The 26,089-nt window shown below is 41.2% G+C and overlaps 3 protein-coding genes across 9 annotated transcripts; 2 read left to right on the top strand and 1 right to left on the bottom strand.

Annotated features, from left to right (window-relative positions):
• The first annotated feature begins 1,241 nt into the window (after positions 1-1,241).
• On the top strand, positions 1,242-6,823 carry ipp (intracisternal A particle-promoted polypeptide). 3 transcript variants are annotated; one of them, XM_029453004.1, is made up of 10 exons: positions 1,242-1,342; positions 1,713-2,134; positions 2,228-2,439; positions 2,703-2,922; positions 3,059-3,214; positions 3,319-3,486; positions 3,590-3,727; positions 5,091-5,213; positions 5,438-5,658; positions 6,177-6,823. In XM_029453004.1, the coding sequence occupies exons 2-10, from the start codon at positions 1,795-1,797 to the stop codon at positions 6,399-6,401; spliced, it is 1,803 nt and encodes a 600-aa protein (XP_029308864.1). In that variant the 5' UTR covers positions 1,242-1,342; positions 1,713-1,794; the 3' UTR covers positions 6,402-6,823. The 3 variants fall into 3 exon arrangements, with proteins under 3 accessions (XP_029308864.1, XP_029308865.1, XP_029308866.1); XM_029453005.1 differs by having other exon boundaries at positions 1,307-1,342; positions 1,697-2,134; XM_029453006.1 differs by having other exon boundaries at positions 1,307-1,430.
• Positions 6,824-8,130: 1,307 nt separating this feature from the next.
• On the bottom strand, positions 8,131-9,484 carry LOC115022129 (transmembrane protein 69-like). Of its 2 annotated transcripts, none has more exons than XM_029453012.1 (3): positions 9,239-9,484; positions 9,004-9,049; positions 8,131-8,913 (listed from the first exon to the last, which is right to left on the bottom strand). In XM_029453012.1, the coding sequence occupies exons 2-3, from the start codon at positions 9,040-9,042 to the stop codon at positions 8,206-8,208; spliced, it is 747 nt and encodes a 248-aa protein (XP_029308872.1). In that variant the 5' UTR covers positions 9,043-9,049; positions 9,239-9,484; the 3' UTR covers positions 8,131-8,205. The 2 variants fall into 2 exon arrangements, with proteins under 2 accessions (XP_029308872.1, XP_029308871.1); XM_029453011.1 differs by having other exon boundaries at positions 9,228-9,479.
• A 93-nt stretch (positions 9,485-9,577) lies between these two features.
• Positions 9,578-25,163, top strand: gpbp1l1 (GC-rich promoter binding protein 1-like 1). 4 transcript variants are annotated; one of them, XM_029453007.1, is made up of 12 exons: positions 9,578-9,731; positions 11,564-12,894; positions 13,375-13,489; positions 17,999-18,128; positions 20,338-20,666; positions 21,464-21,539; positions 21,670-21,866; positions 22,082-22,225; positions 22,788-22,943; positions 23,827-23,951; positions 24,350-24,452; positions 24,543-25,163. In XM_029453007.1, the coding sequence occupies exons 3-12, from the start codon at positions 13,430-13,432 to the stop codon at positions 24,711-24,713; spliced, it is 1,491 nt and encodes a 496-aa protein (XP_029308867.1). In that variant the 5' UTR covers positions 9,578-9,731; positions 11,564-12,894; positions 13,375-13,429; the 3' UTR covers positions 24,714-25,163. The 4 variants fall into 4 exon arrangements, with proteins under 4 accessions (XP_029308867.1, XP_029308869.1, XP_029308868.1 ...); XM_029453009.1 differs by lacking the exon at positions 9,578-9,731 and adding an exon at positions 9,813-9,951; XM_029453008.1 differs by lacking the exon at positions 9,578-9,731 and adding an exon at positions 9,843-9,989.
• Positions 25,164-26,089: the final 926 nt, after the last annotated feature.

Here is a 26,089-nt window from a genome sequence, read left to right as displayed (position 1 = left end):
ATTTTTTTTTTGTTCACCATCTCACTTCTTTCAGGGTAGCAAAATAACATTTTAGGTCTAGATTTTCAAATTCCTCCCAATATATTTGACTGCAAAGAGGGGGGGACATTAAAGTGATGGGTTTTTTTCAATTGCCCAGTCAGGCAAGTGAGTCACACATCTACCCAAAGTAAGTTTTCACTTACCCCCATACAAATTGTTTTATTTATTAGCAGTTGGTTTTCACCAGTTGCCCAATCAGGCAAATGAGTTGCTACATTTACTAGCCTGGTGTGGCCTTTTACTTGCCCCGGGCAAATGGAAAATCCTTATTGTTGAACCCTGTGTCAGTTCAGAGGGCGAGCTTTACCTTATATTGGCTTAGAGTCCATTTAAGCTGTATCAAATGAGATAATTGTTCAGCTGAGATAATGGCAATGGTGGATCCCCTCTAGCAAAACAGTATGTGCTGGAAATGTAACAATACAGGGCAACAGGAGAGAAACCAAACCAACCAAGCATGTACTACAAAGAGTTGCCAGGTTGGCACATATCTACCTTTGAGTTCTAGTTTGCCAACATTGGGGCTACCACTATTCTCTAGGAGGCCTACAGCACTGGCTGTTAGATTATTGGTGATACATTGAAATAGCAGGAAATACAAGTCAAGCGACAGTTACAGGACTTTTTCTTGTAACTGTCACCGGTGTTTTTCACCTCAACTCAGACAGGTCTAATGGGCCAAGAAATGCTTGAGTTCTGTATGTAATAACAAGTTTCCAACATAATATTTAAACCAATTTGATGTCAAGCTACTGATTAAAACAAACTGGACTATCCATTGCTAAGAGTAGGTTAGCTAGCTCGTAGGCTTGGTCAAGTCTCTAGTGGTTACAGCCAACACAGTGGAGGATGGCTACATCTAAAAATCACCATTCTGCTGGAGGCTGGCATGCTAAGAAAACTATGATAATGTACATGTACAGGTTTCTTTGGCTTGCTGTCAAGGACTTCCATTTGTTTAGCTGCTTGTTCAAAGGCGACACTGCCACCTGGTGTAGTGTGTTATAACAAACCTGCCAAGAATTATTAAGTAACCCATAAGAATTAAAAAAATAAAAATAAAAACCAAACTTAATAAACCATACCTTAGTGTACTTTAAAGTTGTGTCTCCCAAGGTGGACAACAAGGGTCAGTGGCGATAATTAAATGATACAGACATAGAAAAATGCAACATTATCTGGGATTGGTTGGTCATGACTGAGGATTCAACTGCCAGACCAGAGCAGTCGATCCAGAAAGATGTGTTGACAGTCTGCAGGGCGACGGAAGTTGTCTGCATCCTTATCAGTAAACATATGGGTAAGTCGCGGCTAAAAACAAGTTGAATTTGATCAATTTCCCCCCCAATACAAGAGAGTAGACCCTCTCTGAGCAGGAATTGGTCAAGGTAAAGTTGTCTCTTTTCAGTTGAGTTTTTAACCGATGAATATGACGGTTGAATCCACTGTCGAGCTGTCTGTGTTGGCTAGCATGTCTGGCTAACGGCGGGGATTGGCGTTTTTTACTTTATAATATCCATTAATAGCAACAGGGTGGCGGACAGTTACTAGTATATGACTGCACCAGTGAGCTTTACGATGAGACATTGCTACAGTGTTGTGTTGTTACACAACTGTCAAGTAACTCTGCGTGTTTGGGTGTTGATGCAATCAGCTCGTGTTTCTTTCAGGTCTATTTCATGCTGAGACTCACTAGAGAGGAGGGTTTGGGAATACTGGCCTCCATGTTAACACAGACCTGCCCCAGCTGCTATGTCCTCCACCTCCATGTCAGCATCCACTGGTTGTGGTGGTGATGCTGCAGCTGCCATGGCAACCCAGGCATCCGAGCAGGCTCTGCTGGTCTCAGACCGCTACGCCAGACTCATCCTGGCCCAGATGAACAAGATGCGGCTCTGCACAGATTTCTGTGATGTGGGGCTGAAGGTTGGCTGCCGGGTCTTCAGAGTGCACCGACTGGTGCTCGCTGCTAGCAGCCCTTACTTCTCCGCTCTGTTCTCTGGAGGGATGAGGGAGGCGGATAAAGAGGAGGTGCAGATCCTTGGAGTGGAGACTGAAGTCTTTGAGGTTTTGCTGGACTTCATTTACACAGGTCTGCATCCATCCCGATATTCCTCACATCATGTTCCATAAGATCTGTGTCATTTCAACCATTGAGTGTAAAATATGTAATCTTTCCTATCAGGCGTGATTAGTGTGACGGTGGAGAATGTCCAGGAGCTGATGGTGGCAGCAGACATGCTGCAGCTGAACGAGGTGGTGTCTATCTGTGGAGAGTTCCTCAAGGGCCACATGGACCCGTCCAACTGTGTGGGCATCTTTCAGTTCCTGGAGCAGATTGCCTGCATGGACATGCTGGAGTTCACCGAGAACTACATCCATGTTCACTTTCTGGAGGTATGACTTTGGTGCAAGTTTCAGTTGCGTGACACAGAGTTTGACTTCAGACATCAGACATCCCTTGCCTCTGGTATTGCTGTCAAACTCTGTTCTGTGTTTTTCTGGTAAATTAATCCTGGATGGACTTGCAATCTGTTCTTACTCTGTCCTTATTCAAAAAAAGCGCAGTCAAACACCTTCAGCATTTAATCAGAATTGTTTTACAATTCATTTAGCTGAAAGCGCTGTAACTCTGCCTCTATCAACTGCTTCCCTTTAAGGTGTGTGTCACTGATGAGTTCAGGGGCCTGTCAAAGGATCAGCTGGTGAGACTGCTAAGGAGTGAAGAGCTGAGAATTGAGGATGAGTACCAGGTATTCACTGCAGCCATGGACTGGGTTCTTCAAGATGTGGCAAAGAGGAAAAAACACGTAGTAGAGGTGTTGGAGCCGGTCCGCTTCCCTCTGCTCTCCCCCCAGAGACTGTTCAAGTACATAGAGGGTGAGGGGAAAACAACATTTTGTACATCCCCCCCTTTTATATTAGACATAAGTTTGTATTATTTATCACAATATTGCTGTAAAATTGATTAGGTGACGCATTGCAAACAACTTTATATGTTTGACGTTCATTAAAGGTATTACAGACTTCAGCCTGCGGGTGGCACTGCAGACTCTGCTGAAGGAATACACTGAAGTCACAAAGTCTCCCAAAGAGAATAAGATGTACAGTCAGCTACAACCAGCCAAGATGAGACCCAGAAGGAAAGCCAGGAAATACCTCTATGCCTTAGGTTCGGTTTCAAATCACTTTTTTCGACATAGAAAAGCAACCAGATGGACTTGTTCCAAAAAATAAATGTCAGTAATGCCATCTAATCTTGTTTCTTCATGTTAGGAGGCTACACTCGGCTGCAGGGCGGCCGCTGGAGTGACAGTCGGGCGTTGAGTTGTGTCGAGCGCTTCGACACCTTCAACCAGTACTGGACCACCGTGTCATCCCTGCACCAGGCCCGCAGCGGACTGGGGGTTGCAGTGCTGGAGGGCATGATCTATGTGGTGGGAGGTGAGAGAGACCTGAGGTCGTCTTTTGTGTTTGTGCTCAAGCCCAAAAATAAAAGCACCTCAACAGTCTTCAGTCTGACAAGAACTTGTTTGTTTTTCACCAGGGGAGAAAGACTCAATGATTTTTGACTGCACTGAGAGATACGACCCAGTGACCAAGCAGTGGGCCGCTGTGGCGTCTTTGAACTTTCCACGCTGTGGAGTTGGCGTCTGTCCCTGCCACGGAGCTCTGTATGCACTTGGTAAATGGCACAGTAGCACCATGTTTGTCAAACCATCAATTTCACACACAATGATCAGTTTACTACTGAGGGTTAGTGCTACTCAACCTGCGAAAACAACCTGCATAAAGTCTTCTGGGGCTCTTAAGGAGTTTTGTTGAGTCTGAGAAAATTACGACATGGATGGATATCGATAGGATTTTATTGATACTACTGCTTTTATCAACTATATATATATATATATATATATTGTTTTTTTAAGAATAAATACAGCACAGGATTAGAATGTATTTATAGTTTAAATAATAATAAACAAATAAATAAAGCAAAATCACTATTTAATAATAATAATAATAATAATAATAATAATAATATCTCAGCGGAAACAATGTAAAATGTCAATAAAATCAATAATCTTCCTGACATCACAATGATGAGTGAAGTTTAGAAAGAAACATCCCTCTGCTGAAGTGAATCACTGCCTGCAGGTACACCTGGTTTGTCTCAGCCAGCAGCTTAGTTTACAAGAATTTGACAAATTTTAACACACGTGGCAAACTAGGATAAACAATTAAACTACAAACTGATGGTTTTTTGTAGCTTGTTTGTAACAATTCACTATTAGCCAAATTAAAGCATTGTTAAAACATAGCGGTGGTGGATGAGAGCCTGCGCTCAGCAGATTGAAATACCACTTTTCTACATGTTTTCATGTTTATGCTTGTGTACTGATAAAGTATTGGCTTTTTACTCGAGAAGGTTTTATTGCACTTACAGTAACAAGTGTAGTTGGAGGAGCTCAGCACCGACACACAGCAGACGAGATGCAGCAGCGTGATTACAACTAAACGTTAAAAAGTACCGTCAGAGCTTATCAATACTCTGGTCTTTAATTATTTATACCAGGGGCACGTTTAATACCTGGTTTCAGTACCTATCCCTACATGCATACAGTATATTGGTTTAATGAAAGATACTATTTGGTTGCATTATGGGAAATGTAGGATCCAGTGTTTGACCCATACTATCAACTAAAAGTCAACATACCTCGGCCTCTGCTGCTTTAATATTGACCATTCTTTTTCTTGTCTATCTTTATCTTGCAAGTCCTTCAACTTATAAAAGTGCAATACTAAATTACTGGAGTACCTCTTCACGCACAGTGAGAGAACATGGAAGCCATGTTATTAAAAATGTTGTATACACAAAAATCCAAAACAAAAAAATTGACTTTTTGGGACATGACGCTTAAATTATTAAAGCTGTTATTGTAAAAACTATTACAAGCAATGACACAGGCGGATTAGGTGATGGAATCTCATCAATATCAGAAGAAAACAAAATAGTAAATAGGATAACAAAAAGCTCCAAAAATATTCTGTAGGTGGCTGGATTGGCTCTGAGATTGGGAAGACCATGGAGCGATATGACCCAGAGGAGAACAAGTGGGAGGTCATCGGCAGCATGGCGGTTCCTCGATACTACTTTGGCTGCTGTGAGCTACAAGGTGTGTTCCTCCCCTTTTGTTGAAAAATAAATGTGTACAATCCAGTTCAACTTGTCTTGAAAGGGCAGTTTAAGTGCTTTTATCAGTGTTGACAAACAGTTTCACACACACTTACAAATGCCACTGAACCTCCCTTCTCGTTGTTACTGCAGTTAATTTCTTTACTTAGTCTCTGATGACTTGGAGAGACTCAGTGAAGCAGCTCTGCTGGTGTCTCTTTCCAGGGTTTATTTATGTGATTGGAGGAATCAGTGATGAAGGAATGGAGCTGCGTTCAGCCGAGGTATATGACCCTATCTCCCGCCGATGGAGCGCCCTGCCCGTCATGGTCACACGTCGGGCCTATGTGGGCGTCGCCTGCCTCAATAACTGCATTTACGCGGTGGGCGGCTGGAATGAGGCACTGGGTGCACTGGAGACCGTGGAGAAGTACTGTCCAGAAGAGGTACATTGGGACAAAACTCATTTTCACTTGCTTTTCCGCCATCAGGGTTAAAGTCTTAATTAAATTGCCTGAATTTTTGTCGTAAAATGATCTTGAATTTCATTTTGTAGGTCTTTTATACAAAACGAATGCTCTGCTGCTGTGTTAATAATCAAGAGTGGATGTTTATTTATTTTTTGCTCGGCGGGAGAACAGAACCATAATCGAAATAAAAGGTTTTCCACCCCGGTCAAAATGTACTATAGCATCCATGAAGCTCCATGGTAACGGTCATGCTACCCTACTAGTTTCTTAAGATTTTGATTTAAGATTTAGCTACAGCAGATCGGGACCTGGATTAAATTCTGCTTCACTTTTATTTTCATTCATACTCATTTTCCTTTATACTTTGACTGCACAATGCAAATGGGTATTACATTTCATTCTATGTAGTCTTATATGTAACTTGTGGAAGCATGCAGAAACCCTGGTGTCTGAGTGCTCATGTTCTCCTCCCCTCTGTACTTGTCTGTCTCCAGGAGAAATGGGTTGAGGTGGCTTCAATGTCCACTGCTCGTGCCGGCGTGTCAGTGTCAGCGGTTAACGGGCTGCTGTACGCCATCGGTGGCAGGGCCGCCAGCAGAGACTTCTCCGCCCCGGTGACGGTGGACTCTGTGGAAATCTATGACCCTCACCTGGATACCTGGACTGAAGTTGGCAACATGATCACCAGCCGCTGTGACGGCGGGCTGGCTGTGCTCTGATGGCCAGAAATATTCAAATTGTGAACAACTGTCAGCTTCTGTATCCTTCTAAAAATGGCAAAAACTGAAGAAAAGCTGCACCTTAAGAAACACAAAAGTGTGTTTCTGTCCCAAGTAGGCGTTCACGTGATCATATACGTTATTTATATGGATTAGACATGTTTTTACTTTTTGTTTTATTGTCCAGAACATTTGACATTCATTGAACAGATGTTGGCGGATCTAAAACTGGAAAACTGGCAACATTGTTCATACTGCTCCACGACTGGCCTGTGTCCCCATTTTCATTTCACTAAATGCTTTTACAAGAATATCAGTGGAAACACTCTCTTGTGTATTTGAAGACAAAGCAATCCTTGTGATAAGGATTTTTTTTCACAGCAGAATTCTATTTTTGGATGGAGCAGTTTTTCTTCCTCTGGGAAAAACAGGATTTATACCTTTTTTTGTTGTCTCTTTATTTTTCCTTAAAGATGTTTAAGTGCATTGCTACTTGGAAGATTGATCAAACCACTTGAGCCTATTTAATAATGGAACCAAAGTTCCATGATAAGGGATCCCTGTAAAACATTACAACACTTGAACAGTACACCACTGTTGTCACACAAGTGCAGTTATCATTTAGTAATTTTCACTGGATTATTTTTGTATATATATCATATGATACTGTAAATAATAGTGCCTCTTAGTCACCATTTACACTCAACAGTGAATAGGGTTTTATCATTTCACTCATCAGTGGCACCTGACATTACTATAATTTACAATTCAACTTTCTGATGTCGAGATACGCAACATAATAATTATAAGACGTAGAAATGTTTTTACTTTCTTTATGTTAAGTTATCTTATCATGTTCCACATTTTCAAGCTGAGTGGAGCCATTGCACAGAAACGGAATGTCCTTTCTTGTACTGTTCTCCCTTTGCAGCACAATATTAATGTTACACAACATCTGTCATTGGTTGCTTTTCAGACTGAATAAACTTCATAATAGAGTTATGTGCGTGCTAGGTTTAAAATGAACCTCCATTACCTCTTTCTTCATTTCAATGTAATAACTTAAGAGAACTCCACTGTAGCCACCACACTGACTGTGCACATACATGACAAACACATCCTGAATTGTTGTTCTGCACTGTGCAAACAAGAAAACATGGGATCACGTTCCTCCTGCTCTGCCACTAAACTCATCACTCATGGATTTATACTGAACATTTATGTTGAATGTCAATCCCCAGTAAAACTCATTGTGATGTGTGACAACGCATCATCTTTAAATAACTGATGCAATGTTTAGGCCTCTGTATCATGTAATGTAGGCTCCTGTAGTCATTAAAGAGGGGAACATTAACATTAATAACAGAAATATACTGTACTGACCTGTATCCATCTGGAATTACACACCAATGGAAAGGAAAGTTATGTAAATAGTCCAAATGTTTATCCTATCTCCAATTTGCACATCTAAAATTGCCATATTCAAACATTTCAATAAGGGTACTTTTTGTCTGTACTTTTCACAGCAAAGAATGTGATTCTACAAATGTTTCATTTCAAAGTCTCGTCTTGTTTTGGATCTTCTAATTCCCATTTTGCAACTTCTTATTACTTTTCTGAATAATATGCCACATTTATACATGTCACATTTGTCCCAAAAGATAAAAGATATTCAAACTTATGTAGGTAATTACTGTTGTGCGTTGGTGTACAGTATGAACAAACCAGATTGTCGGCACAGCTGTGCCTAATTAAACATTTTTATTGAGTCCATATGGCTCAAAGTACAAACTGTCCTCTTGAATCAGTTCTGAAAGTCTTTAATCTTCTTCTCAGTGCAGAATTTTTTAATTGTCAGGGTAGCCACCAGTGAGAAGGTGGCTACCAGAGTGAGTAGAGTACGCATGGCTTTGAACCAGGAGGGGTAGCCTGGCAGCAGGGTCAGGTCATAATGCAGAGACAGACCCAGTCCCATAATTACTACCAGGGCTCCCTCTGCAATATTGTCCCTGCAGAGCAGTGCCATCCAGGCCAGAAGTGAAGGCACCACACTGTTTCCCAAGTTCATCCAGTCAGGCTTAGCAGGACTACCGGCAGGAAGGGCAAACCCCCAGCGGGCACCTCCAAGGAAGGAGACTATAGAGGCTCCGTAGACCACTTGAACATATGCCAGTTCAGGGTAGAAGGACTGTGTGGCAGCCATCAGGAGAGGGGCAGACAGAAAAGGGATGAGTCCAGAAAAACCAAGGTAAAGAGCGGGTTTGGGAGCCTGGGTGAGGGCCCTCAAACTGAAACCGCCTTTGCTGTTTGCTGTTTCTGAGGTGCGTCGTGAATCCCCGTGGCAGAGACGTGAGGTAGGCCAGCTCACTGGCCTGATGCTCAACAACCTGTTGGTGGGAGTTAGTCTGGATGGCATCAACACTGAGGAGACCTGAGAGTGAAACAGCAGCTGAGCTTTTGTTGTGCAGTTTGGGGCTCTGGTTATCGGCTGAAGACAGCTCCATACTGAAACCTGCGAACATAATAATAAAAAGTGCATAAACATCTTCTGTATGCATTAGAAAGCAAGCTGCACTGATCCAATAGTACAATTATCTCTCACCCCAGACATTGTGCGTCTTCCAGATGCAAATCTAATCATTTTCAATCTGAAAAATACACGTTATTTATTAGTAACAAAACACTTCCCATAGCACATGCACATTGGAGTTGTATACATGATATAACCACCCCATGCTATTTACAGCTAGCATACATGTTCTCAACCTGATGCAATACATAGCTATCCTACTGTAACAACCAATAAAACACAGAAGTTGCAGTTACCTATACGTTACCCTTTAATTGTTTGTCACTCAATGGTTTGACGGCCACTGCAGGCAGAATTACAGGGAGTTTGTTTAGTTGTTACAATGTTAACGTTAACTAGCTAAACTAAAGGTCGTTTGCGGGCTGCCATTCTATCGGTATTCGATTAAATGCCTGTTTTCTAATATTCTCAATCTGAATGAGACGGTTCGGATATCGACTAGTTTGGCTGTCAGTGGCGGGGAAGGTATTAAGTTATATTCAAGATAGCAATATCTCACTATATGTACTACCAACACCTTGTTCTAGGAATATTTTAGAAAAATATTTTAAACAATATCATGTTATTATTATAGGTATTGGCACGTTGGTAATCTGAATAGAAAAATATTTGCAGACGCTGACTCTTAAACCCGTTCGACTTTAAAAACACTGTGGGACCTCGTTAGGTTGCATAATCGCGACAGGTCTTGAACGTAGCATCATTGAGGCTGTTCGAATCCCTCAGTGGCAGCGCCAGTGGTAAGAAAACCCAAACAAACATCAATAGCGTATTAGTAAAGAAGTGTATAGTTGCGAAAAAGTGCAATCTCGTTAATGTATCCAGACTCTATATATACTTGAATCATTCTCTATTTGAGGCTATGTTGCTTAGGAGAAGGTACACGGTATCGTCATGAAACACTGCAAGTTAGCTCGCTAGCACTTAGCAAACTGATGAATGTGTGCTGCCGCTGCTAAGGTAGCCATTTTGAAACTGTGTTGTTCCAACGAAGCCAGGTCTGTTTACCTATATTATATGTACGTGACAGCTGCCTAAATATACATTTTTAGTCGCCGTGAGCATATTGAATACGTTTTTACTTTGCTTTATCCCCATACCGTATTAATTAATGTCAACTACCTGGCAGTTTTCGTTTGCTAACGTTGGACAGGCTGGGTAACGCCAGCTATTAGCTAACACATGCTACGCTAACGTTAACCATAGTTAACTAAGCAGCGTTAGCTAAGAGCAGAGTTCGGACAGATCTGATAACGTTGTTAGTTGGTAATTAACGTTGACTGCTTAGCTAACCCCACAACCTCGTTGTGTCTGAATTCATTTCGATGCACTTTAATCCATAACATTACTCGGCTAACGTTAGTTAGCTAGGTGAAACGTGCATGTAACGTTACTGTGTGTTGCATCGGTCTGCTGCAGTGTTTGTGGACATGTGGGTTTTCCACAGCGTATAATTATGTTAAACTGTGTACTTTCCAAAAAAGAGTGTGTTGTCGTCATTTACGTGAGTATTGTTTCACAGTAAAGGGACGTTAAATGTCTGCTGCACATTGTAGCCCGTGTCCGTGGCAAACTCGTTGATGTTGAGCTGTTATGTAATAGTTCAGTGTGAATACGTTAAGAAGTCTATGGTTGCTCTGAGTCTGTGCATGCATGCAAGGATTACTTCTGTTAAGGTGTAAACTGTACTATATCGCATGGTTGAACAAGGTAGAAGAATCGCTGTTAAGATTGTAAACCTGAGTTTCATCCAGCCTTGCACTCACTGTCAGGCCTGTTTAGATGCGCAGCAGTCAGGGGAGAAATACCTAGGAAGAAAGTGTTCGAGTTATTTTTACACTGTTATAAATATTTAATTTTCCAAAGCTGACACAATTTTATAAAAGAGCCAGCTTTCAGCATAAGATCACTGAGTTTTGAGTTCTCTCATACCTTTCAAAATGTATTTCAAGTTTCAAAAACTGTTTCTTTTAAGGAATTTTAAACTATTTTGGGATTTAATAACGGTATTCCGTGAAGGAGGAGCATCATTCTGTCATACACCTTAGCTATTTGCAGTAACACAGGTGTAGATGTGTAAAGAGAGATGTGGGTTTAGGATTAATTTCTCTATAAGGCAAACTGAAAAGCACTAAAACAGCCCTGCAATAAATCTTTTACAGAGTGGTGTTGATTCCACTTTAAGGTTATTTTTGAAGCTGTAGATTGTGATGCTGGTATGTTATGTTGCATTATACTTGAGGTGTTTTCTAATATTTTGATCAATGTTTTGTCCATCTCATTTATATCAATAAGGATGAACTATATAGTAAATGTTTCACAATACAATTCAACTGCATTACTGTCGCAGCATCCAAAGCAAGCATGCATTTGAATCAACACCGCTAAAAGTAAAGTTTCAACAAAAACGTAACGTGGTCATTTTCATAAAGGTAGGATTTTTTTGCAGGGCCGGTGTATTAATTTGTATTAGTTAAGCTAGGTGTACAGAATAAACCTGCAACTGTGTATGTTTGAACCTGGCGCTTTGAGATGCTTTATCTGAATTAAGGCTGTTTTTGTTTTTATGCAGGTCCAGTGTGTTCCTATGCAGATACCAGTGAACCCTGAGCAAGACAACCGAAAACTGCACCCCAGAAACTTAATGTGTGAGAGAGAACCTCGTTAAAGAAGGGAAGGAAATGCCTACTTGACACATTTTGGACTCATGCTATTTTTCAACCTGGAAAAAGAAGTTGATTGAGCTCTCGAGGATTTCTTTTTGGACACGTTTTGATTGACGTTGAAGGACTTTTGTGCATCGTATGACACGGAGACCCCCCTTTCTTTTCCTTTTTTTTTTTTTTTACTTGTGGAAGATTTTTGTTTAGCTTTTGAGCTTGCATATCTATGAAATCAGAGCTATATCCTATATCTACTTCAATCAGAAAACCGCAGATAATTAAATGGGCATCTTACAAATGTGATATCAAAACGTATAAAAAAAAAACCGGCATTATAATGAATCATCCTGCAGCATCTCTATTTCACTAACCAAAACTGAAAATGACGGCGATGTAACATAGGGTTTTACGTCCTTCATTGTCATGTGACTTTGAACCTTTTTTTGAGCATTATTTTCTTCAAACTCGGACAGTCTTTTCATCAGTTGAATGAGGTGAGCAGTGGTTCCCAGTGACCTCCATTGCCAATAAAAGACTGTCTCTGAACTAATTTTTTTTTCTGTATGCGTTTCGGTAGACCTTTAAAATGATTCGGTAAAAGGTGAATCGGTGACAAAAACATACTGGCACGCAGTGTGGCAGGTGTCTGTCTTCCCTCATCTGGTGTCAAAGTGGAACTGCTACACAAACTGCTGTCCATGGTCCAGGGCAGACAACTTTCACAGACTGTTTCCTTATATTAATAATAAGAAAGCTGTCAAATCAATTCATTTTGCCATTCTGCATAAATTCCAATCAGGTTCTGAGTCTTACTCATGACTATAAGGGCACATGGCTTCAATATATTTGTGACCGATTGAATCTGCCTGGGGAAAAAAATACCTGAACTGGAAACTAGAGCTCAGAATTCATCAGACGGGACCTGCACAGGAGCTGTTTAGGAATCTGATTCAAGAAGGAGCTTTTACAATCTCCTTCCTGCTTGGCCAGTTCTCTGGATCGTCATTCCAGATCATTCCTGCGACCTTTTGACCCATCTCCCAGTGTTTCACCCTGGACGAAGGGATCTGCCTCTGGGGAAAGGGGCTGTGCTTTCCTGTGGGAGGTGGAGAGGGGCTTGTCGGTGTGTTGCTCCCCGTCTGTCATTGCACACACTCTGTAATCAGTGCCAACAGGCCTGAGGAACCGAGCCAAGCCGGACCGAGAGAGGAGGCAGAGGACTTCAGAGCCAGACTCTGGGGTAATCATGAAGTTTCACCTGACTGTCATGGCTGCTGCAAACATGCACGCATGTGCTCAATAGCCATGAAATGAATTGCTGTTTTGTCCTTTTTTATAAGTAATTTGTCAACATTTTGTGGGTAGCAGGTGTTCACTTTCCACAGTGTATGCATAACTGTTATAAAGTAAAATTACAAAGTCAAATATGATGAGCTATTTAGGTGAATCGCATACACGTTGTAAAATAATACTTGTATTATAGTGCGCAAGATATCTTCCATCCAAACTGTCAACCAGTTATCAGCTTCAAAGGCACAGCTGCAGCAAGTCAAGCTTTGTTGTTTTCTGCTAAGAATAGGACTGTTTTGCTCTTGAGGTAACCTTTTATGCAGTGAATTTCTAAATAACTACTAGTAGATAAAATGCTTGAAAGAAGTGTCCTGAAATCTGAATCTGAATTTTGAAAGATGTCATTCCTATTGTCCATTTCCTTTGTTAGATCCTGGCCATGAGGTTTGATGCCTCGATCCACTGACCGGAAACACTGGACCTAAATGGCGCAGCATGACTTTGTCCCTGCCTGGCTTAACTTCTCCACGCCCCAGCCTGCCAAGGTGTGTGTGTACTGGATGTATTGTGTGTGTGTGTGTGTGTGTGTGGCAGTTGATCACAGGAAAAATGTTAATTGAGATAGAAAGAGCATGAAATTATATCTCTGTGCCACTGCTCTAGTGTGAGGGACATTGAGTGCCATCATGAAAAAGACTGAAACCATTTTAATAACATCTCAATAGATAATTTAATGATTTTGTATGGCTTTTAAAGGTCATGGGGGGAAATTGCTTTTTGGACAAACTTGCAAACTTATTTTACCATTCCAGGCCGTTTCTTTGTTTGCAGAGGTTTTAAGTAATTTGAATGAGCAGCTGTACACTAAAGGCCCTGTCACACACATCCGTATGACAGAAACGTATGTCGGCGCATACGAAATATCGGCAATACGTTATAATTTAAGGGTAAGTTGTGATCGTTTGAAGGACGCAGACGTTACGTCGAACACGTCAGACATACGGCCCTGTCACACAGTTCTGTATGGCAGAAACATATATGACTTATATGAAAAGTAGCTCAAAATGTGTCAGAGTCCAAATACGTCCAACTTTTCCACAGCGGTGTTGTAGCTGACGTATACATAATGAATACATAACAAATTATTATACGTATGTCAAACATTGATAGCGTATCACTTACTTATTTAAAACGTATCAGAGTGTCTGGACAACGGAGCTGGAAAAGTGCCATCTGGTTCACGTCATGCTGATGCTGGAGAACGGCTAACATGCTAAACGCTATCTGTACTGTAGAAACACGTGTAATAAGTTACTCCGTCGTCAGGCATCATCTTAACATAGGGTAGGAATAGAGTATCCACTCGTTATCAATACATTGGCTGTAGGGTTCACCGTCAGCCGACGTAGCCTATACTAACGTTCCTCTAGCGTGGTCACGTAGGTATTCATGTAGGTAAGTATTCACGTACATATTCCGTATTCACGTATGTCTAACGTAACATCTGCATAACTTATGAAGCACACGTCGGGTACGTCCGGTAATTTTGAACATGCTCAAAACATCAGCGTTCAACAACGCACCCCAGCGTAACACAGTGAGCTCTTAACGAATACTACTTATACCTTACCTTATATCTACGTACACCAGCGTAACACAGTGAGCTCTTAATGAATACTACTTATACCTTACCTTATATCTACGTACACCAGCGTAACACAGTGAGCTCTTAATGAATACTACTTATACCTTACCTTATATCAACGTACACCAGCGTAACACAGTGAGCTCTTAATGAATACTACTTATACCTTACCTTATATCAACGTACACCAGCGTAACACAGTGAGCTCTTAATGAATACTACTTATACCTTACCTTATATCTACGTACACCAGCGTAACACAGTGAGCTCTTAACGAATACTACTTATACCTTACCTTATATCTACGTACACCAGCGTAACACAGTGAGTTCTTAATGAATACTACTTATACCTTACCTTATATCAACGTACACCAGCGTAACACAGTGAGCTCTTAATGAATACTACTTATACCTTACCTTATATCAACGTACACCAGCATAACACAGTGAGCTCTTAACGAATACTACTTATATCTTACCTTATATCTACGTACACCAGCGTAACACAGTGAGTTCTTAATGAATACTACTTATACCTTACCTTATATCAACGTACACCAGCGTAACACAGTGAGCTCTTAATGAATACTACTTATACCTTACCTTATATCAACGTACACCAGCGTAACACAGTGAGCTCTTAATGAATACTACTTATACCTTACCTTATATCTACGTACACCAGCGTAACACAGTGAGCTCTTAATGAATACTACTTATACCTTACCTTATATCAACGTACACCAGCGTAACACAGTGAGTTCTTAATGAATACTACTTATACCTTACCTTATATCTACGTACACCAGCGTAACACAGTGAGCTCTTAACGAATACTACTTATACCTTACCTTATATCAACGTACACCAGCGTAACATAGTGAGCTCTTAATGAATACTACTTATACCTTACCTTATATCAACGTACACCAGCGTAACACAGTGAGCTCTTAATGAATACTACTTATACCTTACCTTATATCAACGTACACCAGCGTAACACAGTGAGTTCTTAATGAATACTACTTATACCTTACCTTATATCTACGTACACCAGCGTAACACAGTGAGCTCTTAACGAATACTACTTATACCTTACCTTATATCAACGTACACCAGCGTAACACAGTGAGCTCTTAATGAATACTACTTATACCTTACCTTATATCAACGTACACCAGCGTAACACAGTGAGCTCTTAACAAATACTACTTATACCTTACCTTATATCAACGTACACCAGCGTAACACAGTGAGCTCTTAATGAATACTACTTATACCTTACCTTATATCAACGTACACCAGCGTAACACAGTGAGCTCTTAACAAATACTACTTATACCTTACCTTATATCAACGTACACCAGCGTAACACAGTGAGCTCTTAATGAATACTACTTATACCTTACCCTATATCAACGTACACCAGCGTAACACAGTGAGTTCTTAATGAATACTACTTATACCTTACCTTATATCAACGTACACCAGCGTAACACAGTGAGCTCTTAACGAATACTACTTATACCTTACCTTATATCAACGTACACCAGCGTAACACAGTGAGTTCTTAATGAATACTACTTATACCTTACCTTATATCAACGCACCCCAGCGTAACACAGTGAGCTCTTAATGAATACTACTTATACCTTACCTTATATCAACGTACACCAGCGTAACACAGTGAGCTCTTAATGAATACTACTTATACCTTACCTTATATCAACGTACACCAGCGTAACACAGTGAGCTCTTAACGAATACTACTTATGCCTTACCTTATATCAACATACACCAGCGTGTTGCTGATATTTTGTATACGCCATATTTTTGTATTGTGCATTCGTTGGGTATTCGTCTGATACATTTTGTATAAGTAAGTGATGCGCTATCAATAGGTTAGACATGCGTATCTGTATATGTTCACTTTTCCGATCTAATGAAAAGTTGGACGTATTTGGACTCTTGACAATTATTCGTATGCGCCGGCAGACGTTTCTGTCATACGGAGATGTGTGACAGGGCCTTAACATCACTTTTTCTAAGGTTGCATTGAAGCTGTTCAGCAGTTGTAATAAGTTAAAAACAAAATAATCCTACATTACATAATGCATGGTGAGGAAATGCAGGCAAACGGTACAAGAAGCATCATGGCTGTTTTTAACTTTGCAAAATAAATGTTTGAGCCAATTAAGAAGAATCATTTAAGACTTCTTGGTAACAGACAAGCAGGGCTGGCTTGATAACATTAGTTAGTCAGTCAAGTTATTTAATATTTTCTCATGTATTTAGTGTTTTCTCACAAGGACATTGTACTGTACTGACCTTTTTAAGTTGTCTCAGACTCTCTGACTTGGCACCAACTTTCATCTCGCCCACAACGGCTCGGATTGACTCAACAGGAGAAACGGCAATTCACAGAAGCAACACCAGTCATTTTAATTGCTGGGCATAATTTGGGATGTGGCTGCAATTCAGAGGTCTGGAACCAATTTGTATCTTGCCACATTTTAGTTCAGATTCGATACTGTACGAAAACGGTCATCCAAAAATATTGCCTCTTCAAAGTAACGTTGGTGGGGGGGGGCTGAAAATGAAGAATGTTAAGTAGGACGATTGCATTGATTTGTGTCCTTCCTTTTTTATAAAAAGAAGAAAAAAAAGAAAAGTGTTTAATCCATCTGGGATCGTGAATGTGCTTCTCCGGTCCAGGGCTCCGTGTAATCTGTGAGTCAGGAAGTTGCCCAGCTAAGTGGCTTGTCTGTCAAGCTGGAGAGACAAGTGCACAGTCACTGCTGACATGACTTCACCTCAATGTCATTTGTCTTCAGGGATTCGTCTGCTTGCACTTGGAGCTGTGGTTTATTCGTAGTTATGCTGCACATCATTGCTGTTTATCTGTGGAAGTTATAAAGACTCTTGAGATGACGCTTGCAGGAATAGACTGAAGATCTTATTTGATCTTTGAACCTCAGCTGATGACGAGGATATGATTCAGATGGATCTGAGCATCTGCAGTCGACATTATGAAACGCACAGCTGCCGGCGCCCTGACTTGCAGATCTCTTCCAGAGCAGCACATGTCTCATGATAAAGCATTCCCAGATTTCTTTCACTTCCTAATGATTTTTGATGCATTTGTTCACTTTCGCTCGCTAAGTATAGATCCCTACATTGGTTTCACTTTTAAGTTCTCAGTGGGAGTAAGAGAGGAACTCTGAGTATGGAGAGGATTTATGCTGATCTCAGTTTAGTTCACAAGGACAAAGATAACGTAGAGAAAGATAATTGCCGTTTCTGTTCTTTTGTGGAGTCAATTTTACCCGGGCATGTGATTCCTTGTCCAACATCTTGGTGTGGAGTCCCACTTTAGTTGACCATGTCCCCTTTCTGTCCTCCTCCAGTCCCCTGCTGCCAACCTTGAGAAACAAGGTGAGCCCCACCACCACAGAGACGGCAGAACCTCTGTGAGCCGCCGCCGCCACAACTCCTCTGATGGCTTCTTTAACAACGGCTCCCTGCACGCTCCAGCAGGTAACGGCTCAGAACAGTTAACACGCTGCTCTTGTTAATCCTGTTATTGTTAATGTCGGACAGAAACTATGAACAAAAAGCATGAAACCATGATAAGTTTAGTAGCTGAGTCTTTTAACACTCTGTGTAACAATCATTGCTACACAATGTAAACTTATGTAAAGGCTTTGTTGGAATTGTGTGATGTCCCCGAACTTTATGGACTAAGACTTATCACATTTGGATAAACTGACTCCATATTGGGAATCTAAAATGTTATTTTCTCCCCTGAAAACAAATTAAAACTTAATAAAGTGACATATTAACATCTTTAGCCTGGCTCAAAATCTGACATTACTGATTGCCGGTGTCAAGGCACCTAGACGCAATGCATTGTGGGGCAGTTAAGTGTAGTAAGCTCACGCCGCATAATCAGAAATTGCGTGCATGCGTGTACTTGACAGCAGCTCGGTGCGCCTTGTATTTGATCGTATGTGTATAAATCGCTGGAGCTGTTTTCTCTTGACGCTTCAATGAGCCAGAGAACAATGTCTAATGTCAGCATAACTTTAGCTGCTGCTATCACAAGGCCAGAGGAGACAGGCCGTGGCTGTATTAAGAAAATACTGATGTAGTCGCACTGTGGGGGAGGTAAAGATTACGCATGCGGCTTGTAAAGATGGCTGCATTTCCACCTTTTTTAACATCACTAGAAAGTGTCTGAAACCAGAAGCAGCTCCTGGGGTTGTTGATTATCAAGACGAATGCTAAAGTTAAACTTTGTCAAAGCTAGGCTAGAGGTCAACACTTGTGTGAAGATGAACAGGTAGAATTCAGAGACCAATTGAATGGATGGAAATCCTGCTGTGTATGTTACAAACATTAAATCACTAATGTCTAGTTTTAGTTAAATTATGCTGCTGGACTTTCATTGTGTGACGTTGAATATGATGGAAAGCAGCAAACGTCTACTGAAGGAGGACATTGAGGTCCCGGTAGTGGATGAGGACGTGAGGCCACCTGCTCAGCCACCTGACGGCGGTGTTGCAGCAGCAGACGGCTGGCGTTGGACTCCTATCACTTTTTTTTTTTACGTCATGCATCTCCTCCTGCACTCAGTTAAACATCCTCTTGACTTTATGTACATTATTTGCTTTCACCAATGTACAGATTGGTGTCTGCACACTGCACTCAGCCAGTGTGGCTCTGCTGATGTGTAGGCACGCGGTTCTTTGCGTGCACCAAGAATTGTCGTAATGTGGTAAAGTTGTATGATGCCATGATCCACGAGCTTTGTGAAATCTTACATTTCTTTCTGGTTATGTTTTGTCTCAGTTTCTGCAGCGTTGTTCTTCTGGATAAATGATTTTGTTGTACCCTCAGGATGCAAAATTCTATTGAAGCAGTAATCTTGAGTCGGTTGAGATTCCTGTTTGACAGGTTCTTCATTTGTCCTGCGGTCCCAGGGGTGTCTGTCTCACTGTTGTCCCTCACTTTGCCTTTGTGCTGGCGGCTTTGGAAAGCAGAAAGGCGGCTTTATGTGTCTCTACTTGCTTATGGTGTGCGGTGCCAGTCAGACAGGTCTTCTCGTAGTTTGGACACCAACTGCTTGTGTATTTCTGATGTAGGTCAAGTTGACGTGTGTTTGCGCCAACCTTTCTCTAAGTAGTTGTTTCTGTACACTGTAGGTGGTTATGAGGATGAATCTGGTCATTATTTCTGTAGGCAGGAAGCTTCCTCTGTGCCTGCTGTAGAACCTGTCTCTTCATGCTCATATTGCCAAATGTGCAGCAGTATGTTTTCTATAGTGTCGTAGTGGCCAAATCAAGTTAAGACTTTCTTTCTAGGAGGGAATTAATTCATTCTTTCACTGAAATAATGTAATCTAATTTTCATTAAGATGTATGGGCCAAGGAAGAACCCATTAAAGTTGGGAACGGATCCCAATCATGAGGAAGATATACAAACAGTTTTTACCTGGAGTGGTTAACATGGAGACGGGGCACATGGCCATGGAGGAGGTCTGACCTTCTAGTTTAGAAGTTGACTAATGAGGACATCCCACAATTTCCATATACAAATACTCCACATTTTTCTGCCTACCATGTTATGTATAGAATAAGTTATTTTGTGATTTGAATCCCCTCAAAGCCACATGTCCCGGGTTTTCAGCATTTACTAAAGCATAATGACATCATGCTTATATACTCTGTATACTTGTTCTCTTCAGGTGACGGATGGCAGCAGCCCTCTTTGCTTCTGAGGCATGACTCTGTGGACTCGGGGGTGGCCAAAGGAGGGCATGGTGGGCTGGCAGGAGGCTCCTGTTGGAAGGAAACACCCAGCTGGCATGGAGCGCCGCGGGGTGCCCAGGACGGCCACCACCACCAGGGACGCCACCCCAAACGGCTAGGAGTCGACAGGGACAGGCAGGGGGTGCACCGTCAGCGCAATGGCACATTTCATCCCCGCAAGGGCACCTCGTACCAGGACAAGTTCCCCAACGAGGAACGCAAAGACGGCAAGGACGACAAGCTGAAGTTCGTGGAAGAGGACTTTGTAAGTAGATTACCTTCAGTGCTCTGACCTTAACATAGTTCTTCAATTACAAAGCTCTGTGGAAAGATACAATATTTTGAGTCTGCAAACTATTTGGATCATTTAATAAAAGGGCTTCTGAATGTTGACCGTATTTCTAAGGGAAATTGTGGTTATTGCTTAGACTGCACCTGACCTTTGTTATATAATATATTCCCCTTCCATTGTCTCCCCATATTTACCTTGTGATAAGAAACAAATGTAAATGTCATTAGCATTCTGCATCACAAGAGTTTCCCGTCACTGATCCTTCAGGCTCAATCCTGTCGGTAACAACATGCTCAGATTCTCGGATGTTAAAATAACGAACGTTGTCAATGTACCAGAATTTTAAACTTTGATACTATACTAATGCAAAAAAACAGACTCAATACCTCAACACAAAGAAGAGGGACCTTCTGTCACTCTCTTAAATCTCAAGAGAAAAAGTAACTGGAAAAATAAAATCCAACTGAAAATGAATAGCAGTATATCCAACTGTATCGGACATGTTTTACTTCATCAGAAGAAAGCAGGTGCTGGTTCCAAAAGGCAGAGATCTCCATAGACCAGTTGTTGCCCATCTTTACATTTTCTTAACAGCTTTTCAGAAACCATATTTTATACAATATGGACGAATGTATAACTAATGGAGATCGTATCGTTATAAACATGTGGTATAAATAAGTATCTTAGTATTGATACTTTTTTACATCCTTAAACATAACTAGGTAATATATTTAATGCTAATGCAGGTGTTTTTTGTGTTTTTTTTTTAGCCTTCCCTCAACCCTGAAACAACTGGAAAGCCTGGGACTCAGATGCGAGCAGTAGCTCCCCATGCTGGAGTTTGGGGTAAGAGCTCGTAGTCCATATTGGATTTAAATTCCTAAATAAACAAGAGACTGTTTAAAGCTGTAAGCTCCCTCTTTAATAGCTTCTCGTTCTCAACTTGATAACATTTTAATCACTGATTGTGTTTCAGAAAACCCCCCTAGTGGAAAACAGATGGTGTCCAAAATGCTGGTTATCAAGAAGGTTTCCAAGGAGGACCCCAGCACAGCCTTCTCTGCGGGGTTTGCCACCGCTGGCACCTTGACATCCAACGGTAGCAAAGCTCCCATGGCAGGCTCCAGCATCTACAAGAACCTGATCCCCAAGCCTGCTGTGGCCCCCACCAAAGTAGGACTTGCTGTGATGTGTCAAATTATTTCCTGCTTGATTTAGTTTTAGCAGACATGCAGGAGAAACTAATAAAGCACATTTGTATTAAACTTGATGACAAGCTTTGCATACTGTATGTCAGTGTTATGTAGGTGCTCTGCTGTGATGTAAGCAGTCTCTCTTTTTGTGAGCGAGACTCATGTGTCTTTTTTTTTTTTTTTTTCATTTTATAGAGCACCCAGTGGAAATCCAGTGGGAGAGAAATCACAAAGTCTGGCCTTCACATGCCAGGCCGGGATTCAGTCTTCACCAGCCCCGTCTCTGCAGCCAAACCCAGCACCCCAGTCAGTGCACCACAGCACAACCCCCCGAAAGAGGTGAGGAGGGTAGGAAAAAGACGAATAAATAACTTCATGTCCGCAATTGCAACAGACATTTAGGGATTTTCCAACCCCAACATGATGCTCAGACTTCCTACCAACATGTAAAACTGCACAGCAAGCAAACCCGTAAAGATTCAGAGTAGCCGTCTGTGTTGAACTCTTATGGCTGCATGCGTGACTGTGAGAGTAAATCACAGGTTTTATCTCAACATGGTAATTATGTGTTAGTGTGGTTTGTGACTGAGATGTTTACTCACATGTGCACATCAAGTTGTTCCCTTTGCAGCAGAATATGTGCTGTCCAGTGTCGTGAAATGTCGTTCTCCAAGATCATAAACTGTAATAGTCAAACAATGCATCAGAAATGAACACTGAACATGCAAATGCTTTAATTTGGTCCAAATCTTTCAAAGTTACAGCAGACATTTGTCTCTGCTTCCTAATCTGCACACTTTACTGGCCAAATGATGGGGAAAAAATAACTCTTAACTCTCTCCTCTTTTCATGGCTTCTGCCGGCCCCTCTCTCCCGTCCTGCGGCGCCGTCACCCCCACAGCACCCTTCCAGCACGACTCCTCCCATAGACATTGCCCCGTCGAGGCTGAAGCTGATGCGCCGTGGCCCGGACCGCAAGAGTGAGTTCCTGCGAGCTCTGAAGGACGAGAGCACTGGAGAGCTGACGACGAGCAGCAGTCCGGGAACATCAGGAGAGGTAGGCGGAAGTTTGGCTTATTTTCTTAAGGAAGACTCTGCAGGCAAAAACATTGTTTTTTTTCATGCAACGATCAGTTTTAAGATTTTGCTCCCATAATGCGTCTTCTCTCAGACTAGTGGAAAGAAAACATCCAAAATACACATTTAGGTGATTATTTTACTAACTTTGTCTGTTTGTGGCTGAAGATTTCTTCTTAATTCACCACAAGTTTAGATGAAGCCTCATTTGCATATTTAAACGTATGTAAGTAATCAACTGGTTTCACGTGATATCTTTTTAGGGATGTCAAGATTAGAGTAGTCTATACCAGTAAAATTCCACTATTCTCAATACTGATTCGATACCACGGAACAAAACCACAAATCCCACACACTCCTTTTGTTATGTTAGATATTGAGGGGGAATTATGACAAAACAGTTACGTTTAATATTGCTTTGAAAACATCTCCTTCAAACACCTGTAAGCTTGAATAAGATTCTCGCCAAGGACTACATTTTACAAGATTACATTTTAACTTTATACTTTACCTTCTCATAATACACATTTTTACTGAATTGAGCCTGAATGCGCCTTAAACAAGTCTATAGCACCTCTGAGCAGCTAACTGTTAACATGCTATAACCTGTGTTGTTTACAAGAATTATGCTGCGTCTCCTGGACGCATCAATAGTTAGTTTACTGAATAAATAATCACAAAGGTGTGTGTGTGTGTGTGTGTGTGTGTGTGTTCCTTTTTAAGAGTGCTGTTGAGTGACAGCCTGTGAAATTGTGACTAAACTGCTAAATATCACAAAAATATTTTGTCTGTTTTGGACTGTTTGCAATTGAAGGAAGACTTTATTTTATAAGAGTTTTGTCTTGTTGTGTGAATGTTCTCAGGGTGAAAGCAGCACCCCAGAGCCCAAAGTGTACAGCGAGGAGGTCTGTCACCAGAATGGTCTGTCCTACTCCCTCAGTGACTCAGACACTGAACACCTGTCCAGCTCCCTGGAGGCAGAGCACAGGTAGGACACAGTTCACACACGCACACTTGCAGTCACTCTTTCGCTCTTTCTCTCTTGCTCTCGCTCTCTAGAACATGAAAAAGAAGAACATGATTTAAATATTGTAGTAGATCAAAGTCTATTCAACCTTTCAGCTCAGGTCTGTTACAAGCTGTTCGTTAAAGAGAACTTGTGTTGATTCCCAAATCAAAAGATTTATCCAAGAGTTGTCCAGCCATGTATTTTGCATGAGTGTATATATTTGTAGTTAAATACTTCTGACCTTAACTAAATGAAATTACTCTTAAAAACTAATACTAAACCTTTCTGCAAATGTTTAACTAAAATGAATTTGAAAAGTCAAAACTATTATGACATTGTCTCACAACAATCAATTGAGCAGAACATGTCTTTTGTAGGTTGCTGAAGGCCATGGGCTGGCAGGAGTACCCAGAAAATGATGACAACTTCCTGCCTCTGACGGAGGACGAGCTGAGAGAGTTCCAGACTAAAACGGAACAGGTGAGCAATCAGAGGACGGCTCGTGTGTCTGTTTTGGTTCTTAAAGGTATACTACACTATTCACACACTTATTGTCTGTTTCCTTTACAGCTGAAGAGGAACGGCATGCAGAGGAACGGGGCTCTCCCGAGGGCGCGGGGTGTGACCCTCCACTTCACCCCCTGGAGGAGTGTGGCGGAGGCGAACGTCGAGGAGGGCTCAGAGTCCGAAACCAGTAGCAGCAGCCAGACCTCTGATGATGACGACTGCATCAAATCCTAACGTGGCTTTATGGAACAAAAAAACAAACAACACAAACAGCCAACACAACATCCCAGCAAGCAATTCCCCTCTTCCCCTCATCTTTGTTTTTAGAGCACCATTTTGAATTTCTTTTGTTTTGATTTTTTTTGTTGTCATTCTTGCACAAGGGAAAAACCAATCATATCCCAGTGAAGGGGGAGATTCCTGCTCCGCCAGACGTCGTTTTCCCTGCGTTTCCACCTTCACTGCAGTCCCTGCCCACTCTGCCTCCCTCCTCCCCTCCCTTGTTCCTTTTTTTTCTTCCTCGCTTTGTGGAACTGACGTGTTCATCAAGAAAAGAAGGGCAATGAATGCACACTTGATTCTGCTTTAAACAGACTAACTCATTTCATTGATGATGCTGATGACACATTATTAATGATATTAATAAAAATTGGTTCCTGACAAGCTGATATGTTTCAATATGAATCTGGCTACTGTGGTGTTTGAGTCCACATGTAACTCACTTTGTGTAGATCAGTTTAAGTTCCACATTGATCATACACTGCCTTGTAGGCAAATTCTTTGTGGCAAGATAATAAACAATGTTGCACTTCGTAGAGAAGCAGCGAAGTCGTCTCCTGCCAACAAGTGACGCTGTAGTTTCCCACTGAAACATGTTCTTAGTGCTGAATGTACTGTGCCTATATTTTGAGCTTTTAAGGATCTTTTGGCTCCTGAGTTTTGGAATGAGAGCAGATGAATGATCTGTAAATATATTTTAGTGCAGGAACTAATTCTCAATAGAGCTTCACTTCTTGATACCACTGTAACAAAACCACATCTTTTGTTTCATATAAAATATTTCTGCATAGGTGATAAATTGGATTTTGTAAAAGAAAAAAAAATGCAAATTGCTTTAAAGATGAGAATTAAATTGTTTGAATTTCTTTCAGATTTAAAAGAAGAAAAGTTACTTTTAAAAATCAGGTTCTTACGCAGTATTGCAAAGGCATTTGATTTCAGTATGGTCTGGATAAATATGGAAAGATATTTGATTAAAGACTACTTCTCCTTTTTTCTAAAAAATACAAAATTCTGAATTAAAAATAAATAAATTGCTCGTACAACCTTCTGGCATACAGAGTCAGAATAACACATTTTGGATTTTAAAAACATACATTTACTAAGCTCGACCGACATGTTCTCAGATGTCAAATGATAAAAAGTTTTCTGCAAAAAAATAGGTAGCCAAGCTTAAAACATGCAGGTTTCTTTATTTTATTATTTCTGCCTTTCACAGACATTTTGACTTCACGCCATGCAGGTGTCCCGGTACACCGGCATGCACACCGCCCTGACACGGGACCAGACCATCATTAATATAATCTGCACCTGTCATGTCTGCTGTGAGG

This window comes from Cottoperca gobio, chromosome 17 (assembly GCF_900634415.1).
Source record: "Cottoperca gobio chromosome 17, fCotGob3.1, whole genome shotgun sequence".
NCBI lineage: Eukaryota > Metazoa > Chordata > Actinopteri > Perciformes > Bovichtidae > Cottoperca > Cottoperca gobio.
This window is presented reverse-complemented; position numbering and strand designations above follow the sequence as displayed.

Excerpts from the sequence above, each read along its gene's own strand:
- LOC115022129 (XM_029453012.1), bottom strand. The coding sequence starts at position 9,042 with ATGATTAGATTTGCATCTGGAAGACGCACAATGTCTGGG. Across the intron at positions 8,914-9,003 it reads GAAGACGCACAATGTCTGGG|GTTTCAGTATGGAGCTGTCT; the intron begins GTGAGAGATAAT and ends TTATGTTCGCAG.
- ipp (XM_029453004.1), top strand. The coding sequence starts at position 1,795 with ATGTCCTCCACCTCCATGTCAGCATCCACTGGTTGTGGTGGTGATGCT. Across the intron at positions 2,440-2,702 it reads TCCATGTTCACTTTCTGGAG|GTGTGTGTCACTGATGAGTT; the intron begins GTATGACTTTGG and ends CTTCCCTTTAAG. Across the intron at positions 3,728-5,090 it reads CGGAGCTCTGTATGCACTTG|GTGGCTGGATTGGCTCTGAG; the intron begins GTAAATGGCACA and ends AATATTCTGTAG.
- gpbp1l1 (XM_029453007.1), top strand. The coding sequence starts at position 13,430 with ATGGCGCAGCATGACTTTGTCCCTGCCTGGCTTAACTTCTCCACGCCC. Across the intron at positions 21,867-22,081 it reads CTGCTGTGGCCCCCACCAAA|AGCACCCAGTGGAAATCCAG; the intron begins GTAGGACTTGCT and ends TTCATTTTATAG. Across the intron at positions 24,453-24,542 it reads TCCAGACTAAAACGGAACAG|CTGAAGAGGAACGGCATGCA; the intron begins GTGAGCAATCAG and ends TTTCCTTTACAG.